This window comes from Microtus ochrogaster, chromosome 6 (genome assembly GCF_000317375.1).
Source record: "Microtus ochrogaster isolate Prairie Vole_2 chromosome 6, MicOch1.0, whole genome shotgun sequence".
Classification (NCBI taxonomy): domain Eukaryota; kingdom Metazoa; phylum Chordata; class Mammalia; order Rodentia; family Cricetidae; genus Microtus; species Microtus ochrogaster.
The window spans coordinates 62,245,313-62,252,695 of NC_022013.1; the positions used below are offsets into that span (position 1 = coordinate 62,245,313).

At 37.0% G+C, this 7,383-nt stretch overlaps 1 protein-coding gene across 2 annotated transcripts in view; it reads right to left on the bottom strand.

The window, feature by feature from the left end:
• The window catches only part of Fam208a (family with sequence similarity 208 member A), a 55,865-nt gene that overhangs the window by 34,113 nt on the left and 14,369 nt on the right, over positions 1 to 7,383 (bottom strand). Inside the window, exons 3-7 of one of the 2 annotated variants that reach the window (XM_013346883.2) lie at positions 6,989 to 7,081; positions 5,267 to 5,339; positions 4,790 to 4,881; positions 4,066 to 4,227; positions 772 to 896 (exon numbers count right to left, since the gene is read on the bottom strand). In XM_013346883.2, coding sequence (XP_013202337.1) covers positions 772 to 896; positions 4,066 to 4,227; positions 4,790 to 4,881; positions 5,267 to 5,339; positions 6,989 to 7,081 — 545 coding nt within the window. Of the gene's footprint in view, positions 1 to 771; positions 897 to 4,065; positions 4,228 to 4,789; positions 4,882 to 5,266; positions 5,340 to 6,988; positions 7,082 to 7,383 lie in introns of those variants that run through there. The other variant, XM_013346882.2, reaches the window with a different exon arrangement.

Sequence of the window (7,383 nt, forward strand, 5' to 3'; positions counted from 1 at the left end):
AAAAAAAAAAGGCCTGTATCAATAGAAAGGAACTGGTAGCTCATACCAATGCTCAAGAGGCTGAGGCAGAATCTTCTCAATCTTAAACCTGAGTTCTATCAATAGTAAGCTCCAGGCCTGCCTGGGCTATAGTATACAAGACAACTCTAGCTCCAAAAAGAAAAACAAACAAAACAACCAGAGTATTCTTTATCAAGTGCATTTGACTTTAAAAGCCAACAGAGGTCACCCTATAAAGATATATTTGTTTGTTTTTTAGACAGTTTGAGAAGTTACTTTATGTTTATGAACTCAAAAGAAAATATCACCGAAGTCTTAAGACTAGGAATGTCTAGGCATTCCATTAAATATTTCATTTCTCTGGGAAAAAGCTTTATAGAAACTCGATTGTAAGAGAGCTAAAAACACAAAATTTCTGTTTGGGGAAGGCAGGGACTCACGTAGTAAAGATAGCTCCAAACTCACTGGACAGCCATGGCTGACCTCTATGTCCCAAGTGCTGGTAGTACAAGCATATACCACATAACCAGTTAAAATTTCACTTTTCAAAACTGCTATTTATTAAAGTACAGATAAACCTTCAAAAAAAAAAAAAACCCAAATAAACAAAAAACAGGAAGGAAGGGGGGGGGAGTGAGTGGAAGGGGGAGCCCCACAATTCAGTTGCTAGGTAAATAAAAGCACATTTTAGTTCCTATCTAGATAAGGTCAAAAAAGTTGAAGAGGACAATGATAACTTCTGAAGTATTTTTCTGTGTAAACTTGTCTTACCTCAGTGAAGACATAAACTTTGCTGTCTGTTTATCATCTTTGTAAGTAAAAGACACAACTGCATATGGACAAACATGTCTTGGTCTTTGTTTTAGTTCATCAAAGCCATACTCATAAAAATAATACTAAAAATAAGAAAGCACAAAATTAACATTTCAGAATAGGCAAGTAGTAAAGAAAATATTTTATTAAGAAACATAAGTACCACCTAAGCAGCTCAGGCAGGAAAGGCTTGAGTTCATCTACTTCACCGAAACAAAAAATAGGTACTTTCTATACATTCTATATACCAGATACCAAAGGTATCCCTTAAGTTTACTTCTGGAGCGATGACAACAGGAATGTGCGATTAACTTTCTAATGAAAATACTATACAGTGGAGTCTAAGCTAGGTCAGCCCAGAAGTCAACTTGATTAAAAAAGTAAAAGACTGCCAGGAAGCAGAGGTAGGCAGATCTCTCTGAGTCGGAGGCCAGCATCGTCTACAAGATCTAGTTTCAGGACTGTTATACAGAGAAACCCTGACTTAAAAAGAAACAAAAAGTAAAATACTAAGGACAAAATTTCAGCCAATATTAAGTATCATTTTCTGTTAGTGCAAAAGACTATAAATATAAAAGTCAAGTTGATTACTTTCTCACTCACAAGCCTCTGCCCTTCCCCTCTAGTCATCAATGCTGGAGTTTTCTGACTGCAGAAAACTGAGAAAGAAGGCCTGAGTCTATAATCAAGTCCTTTTTCCTGGGAAATTATTAATTTCAATAACGTTTCAAAATTCTTCCAAAACATTTTTTTTAATATAAAGCTCTTGTTTATAAGTGCTAGAAAACCCAGTTACTAACTATATTTCAAATCTACCAACAACATATCATCAAAAATAGTGAACTGAGGAAGCTCCTAATGCCTTTCATGAATATAATTTTGGTTAAAACCCCCAGTCATAGGTCTCCACTAAGACACTTCAACAAGGAGTCAACAAACTATTTTCCACAAATACTGCAGAAAGCTTTTGTTATTATTTTATGCTTCTGAGCATTTGCCTATATATAGGTCTACCCTGGTGCCTGAGGAAGCCAGAAGGCATCTGGTCCCTTGGAACAGGAGTTACAGACATTTGTCAACTATCAACCATCATATTCAGGTCCTCTGGAAGACTAGCCAATGACCTTTCTGATTTGCCTGCCACCTGTCCAGCCCCCCAAAAACTTTTGAAGATTATTTCTAGGCTCACCATATATCACCATATAATACAAGAGAACAATGTCCACAACTAGATATCTTACACTACCAAGTAAAAACCCTCAGGGCCAATAACGGGTTACATCTTGTTGAGCTGTTGACCAAAGAGGTACCTACCACACAAACCCATCCAAACAACACAGGTTACTGCCAAGTTTACTGGTTACCCTCTACAACCTGATAAGGCCCTACTGCTGAAGACATTATGTCAATTAAACATGCAGAAACTGGGCTGGTACCCAACTATTCATGGTGCTGGAAAGGACACGCTACCAGAGAAAATCAATCATCAGTATTACTCAGCTATAAACTTTGACCTACAACAGCAATTTGCTTGAAAGATATTTGGTTAATAACATTTGAACCACAATTGCACTAGCACTTGGATTGGATTAAGGTACACTCCATGAGATGGAACCCTCTCACTGCTAAGAACCTAAGACTAAATAAGTCATGGGCCCTAGTGGAAAACGTACTACTATTACTCTGCTAAACAAACACATTAATAAAATGATTCCTAATGATATACGGTTATACCCATAAATCAGTGCATCACTCAACCCTCACAAAATAAGCTCTTGTAGTAGGTAACAGAGACCTACAACTGGAAAATGTGTGGAGAGAGATACATTGTAGCACTCGGTACTAAATAAAAATGTCTTTATCAAACTCCTCCCCACTCAAGGCTCGGGATCAATGCAAAGAGGAGGCAGAAAGATTACAAGAGCCAGACATTGTACATGACTCCAAGGAAACAGCATAATCTAGCCAGAACAGGACTAATAAACATATGAACTCACCACACCAGACCTACACAAGTTCAAAGCATATAAAAATCCCAGCATGAAGAAGGGGAAGTAGACACAAAGTACCACCCCTAACTAAAAAGACAGTTGCAAATAATTGATACTTGCAAGTTTGAGAACAAGCTGAACCTACATAAGATCCTATATCAAAAAAGAAAAGATAAGAAAAGAAAAAAGAAAGAGAAAATAGCCTAGTGTAATGGCACAAACCTTTAATCCAAGCATTTAGGAGGCAAGGAAGATCCCTCATTGAATTTGAGGCCAGTAGAGTCTACCTAGTGAGTTTTAAGCTGCCAAAGACTACACAATGAGACCGTTTCAAAACAAACTTCTCAACAAAAAGCTGACATCAGTACATAGCTTTAATGCCAGCATGAGGCAGATCTTTGAGTTCAAAGCCAGCCTGAACTACATAAAGAATTAAGAGATACATATTGAGACCTTGTCTCAAAGATTTTTTTGTTTTTTGAGACAGGGTTTCTCTGTAGCTTTGTCATGGAGCTAGCTCTTGTAGACCAGGCTGGCCTCCACCTGCCTCTGTCTCCAGAGTGCTGGGATTAAAGGCGTGCGCCACCACTGCCCGGCGAATTTTTTTTTTTTAAACAAAGCTTGTACAGTTTTCTGTTATCTGGTAAAGCTTAAGTCTGAATTGTAATATCAAAAGAACAAAGTTTTATGAACTAAGATAGTCAAGGAGCTTGACATTTACTTTGAAAAGCAAATGGTATTTTATTCACCAATATGATATTTCTAGGGAGCCAGGCGGTGGTGGAAGATGCCTTTAATCCCAGCATTCGGGAGGCAGAGGCAGGTCTGTGAGCTTGAGGCCAGCCTGGTCTACAAAGTGAGTTCCAGGATAGGCTCCAAAGTTACAGAGAAACCCTGTTTCCAGGATAGGCTCCAAAGTTACAGAGAAACCCTGTCTAGAAAAAAAAACAAAAAACAAAACAAGAAAAGATCTTTCTAGGGTTGTGAAATGCAGGCATTTCAGGATATAATAAGGTGATGCTAGAGAAAGACGGGTCAGCAGCTAAAGTGCTTGCTTGATCATGAGGACCAGAATTTGGACCCCAGGACTGTCTTTACAAGCCAGGTGAATATCCTGTGACTCCAGCTCTGATCTGATCTGTTACCTTTTTCTTCGGTGTACACCTACAAGTGCAAGCACCTGTTTGCACACACTGGAAGACAGACAGACACATAAATACAATAATAAATCTTTCACACTAAACTGGATCCAAGTACATACCTGAGTAAGTTCATAGGCTCTGTAAGCCAAAAGGGACGTAATTCTACTGGCATTTTTAGACACATGACATTCATGCTTTGGTGTAGGATCCAAAGCATTTTTATTTAACACAGGCTCCAAGCTTTTTACACTCAGAGGATCATAAATACTCTTTATTTTACCCTAAAATAAAGAAAACATTTTAAGTATATATTTAACTTTATTTTTACTATATACTATGATAATGAGGTGCTATTCAACTGCTCACCTACTTACATTACCAAATGCTTCTTTGGAAACAGTTTAAATGTGGTGTGTGTGTGTGTGTGCACATTAGTGAGAAAGACAAAGAGGGCCAGTGAGACAGTTCAGCAGGTAAACACACCACAGCCTGATGACCTGAATTTGACTCTCAGGTCCCACAAGGTTGCAGGAAGAAGTAACTCCCCCACCCCCCAAATCTTCCTCTAATCTTCACACGCATCCTGTGGCTTGTTCACTCCCCACATACATTAAATTGGCAGTGAGTCCAAGGCCATCCTGGTCTACAGAATGAGTTCCAGGACAGCCAGGGCTGTTACAGAGAAACCCTGTCTCAAAACATAAAATTCTCAAGTATCTTCATATACCACCAAATATAGACTTTTAATTCAAACTCCTAAAGTCATGAGATCACTTAAAATTGAAGTCCAAGTTAAATGCTATCTTTGATATATACAAATAAAAATTAAAATTTTAAAATTACCTTCATTATTTTAAAAATAACAACATCTCCCACTGCCCCAACTTCCAAAGGATTAGCCTGTAAGAGATCTGCATATCTACACAGATAGACACCTAGCAGAAAGAGAAAAATAATTTGATTAGGCTTTTTTAAATCAAAATATTTAACTAATAATAATAGGGATAGGAGATATGCCAACTTTTTAAAAGAGAAATACTAAAGACAGCAAAGAAGGCTGATGCTTAAACCAGAGTAAAACAGGAAATTAATCACATTTTTCAAAAATCATTTTGACCAGAATGAAACATTTTGAATCATAGTATTTGACCAATCAGAAGTATGCAAAACTAAGAAACGAAGAAACAAAATCAGCATTACATTTCTGAACTTGGTCTCGTTATAAACAGTTACTATAGGCAGATCACACTGGGAGTTTTAAGTGGCGACTAATAGCAGTCAATAAATGAAAAACAAAAACAAAAAAACCAAAATAATTACCCATAGAAGGACTGCCAAGAATGGTTATTTTGGACTGGCCCACTTGCAATCCTTTTTCACATATGCTTTGAACCTAAGTAAATGAAACATTTCAGTTTGAAATCATAACAAGAAAAAATAATTTGTAAAATTTCAAAAACTAATCTTCCAAACTATACATTACAAAAATTTCACAATACATTTCAGTTAAATAGTGAGATTTAATGTAAAACTTGTTTAAATTTCTTAGGTAATCCTATCAGAAACTTATCCTGATCTATGCTACTTGCAGCAAATATTCTCACAAACAAAAAGGAAATAAGACACAAAAATAGTTAAATATTTTTTAAGATTTATTTTTAATACTCTTATTTATGAGCAATATGTATTTGTCTGTGCAGTGCCCTCAAACACCAGAAAGGGGCAGTGGATTCTCTGGAGCTGGAGTTACAAGCACTTGTGCTGGGAATTGAACTTAGGTACTCTTGAAGAGCAGCAAATACTCTTAATCTCTGAATCACCTCTCCAGCCCCAAGTAAAGAGAAAGTTAATCACTACTGTTAATTAAAGGGGGAAAATGGCTATAAGAATACATATGAAGGGGCTAGAGAGATGGTTCAGCTGTTAAGAGCACTGACTGTTCTTCCAAAGGTCCTGAGTTCAATTCCCAGCACCACATGGTGGCTCATAACCATCTGTAATGAGATCTGGTGCCCTCTTCTGGCCTCCAGGTGTACATGCAGGCAGAACACTATACATAATAAATAAATCTAAAAAAAAAAAAAAAAGAATATATATGAAGCCGGGTGGTGGTAAAGCACACCTTAATTCCAGTACTCAGGAGGCAGAGGTAGGCAGATCTCTTTGAGTTCGAGGCCAGCCTGGTCTACAACAGGTAGTTCCAGGATAGGCTCCAAAGCTACAGAGAAACCCTGTCTCAAAAAACCAAAAACAATAACTATATATATATATATATAACTATATAAAAATAGTTTTATATATATGGAGAGAGACAGAGACAAGGAGAGAGACAGAGAGAGAATTTTGTTTTCCTAAGAGAAAGTGTTTAATCAAGCATGCTCTTGATTAAGAGAAGAAACAGAATTAAACTGATCAGAGAAACAATGACCACATTTGAGAAAGAAATTACAAAACATATAATCTGCCCTCTGAATCATTTCTTCTACTTATATGCCAATAAAAATGTTATCTTACAGTGAATGCCTGTAACCACAGGTGACTGGCAGCAAGATGCTCCCAAGGTCAAGGCCAACCTGATCTATGTAGCTCATAAAAACAAAAACAAACAAAAAAAAAAAAACAAGGCCTGGAAAGAGGACTCTGCTTAAGAGCGCACAGAGAACTCAAACTGAAGTCCCAGCACTCAGGTCAGGCAGCTCACCACTGCTTGTATTACAGCTCACTACTGTAACTCTTGCTCCAGGAGAGGCAATACACATCCAAACTCATGTTCACATACCATACACTTTATTAAAAATAAGATAAATCATAAGGAATAAACAAAGATTAATTAGGTAAGAGGGCTTAGTAGGTAAAGGAATCTACCACCAATATTTACAACCTGAGTTCAACATATATTCTCTCTCTCTCTCTCTCTCACTCACTCACTCACTCACTCACTCACTCATTCACTCTCGGAAAAAAGTTACCTCATGCTTATCAAAATGTATTGTTGAATGATAGTGAAACTCGTGACTTACAATAGAAACAGAATTATCTCACCTGATATCGATCAACCATGAGAAATGCGTAAGATTCTGAAAGTTCCTTATCCAATCTACCATCAAACTTCAGTTCTCTTCTCTTTTCTGTAAACTAAAAGAAATTCATCTATCTTAGCATGATTGTTTCATTAACCTTAAAGAAATTTTTCTAAGAAATCTCAAACCTATCAAAATAATCTTTCAATGTTTTCTGCTATTCAATGTTCAATTCGATTTTATTTCTTCCCATTTTTAATCCCCCATATAAAATAGTCCAAAGTATCTAGTACTTACCAATTTTAGCCAATTTTCTATTAAATATTTACTATTCCCCCATCTCCTCAAAGATTATAAATTGAGCCGGGCGGTGGTGGCGCACGCCTTTAATCCCAGCACTCGGGAGGCAGAGGCAGG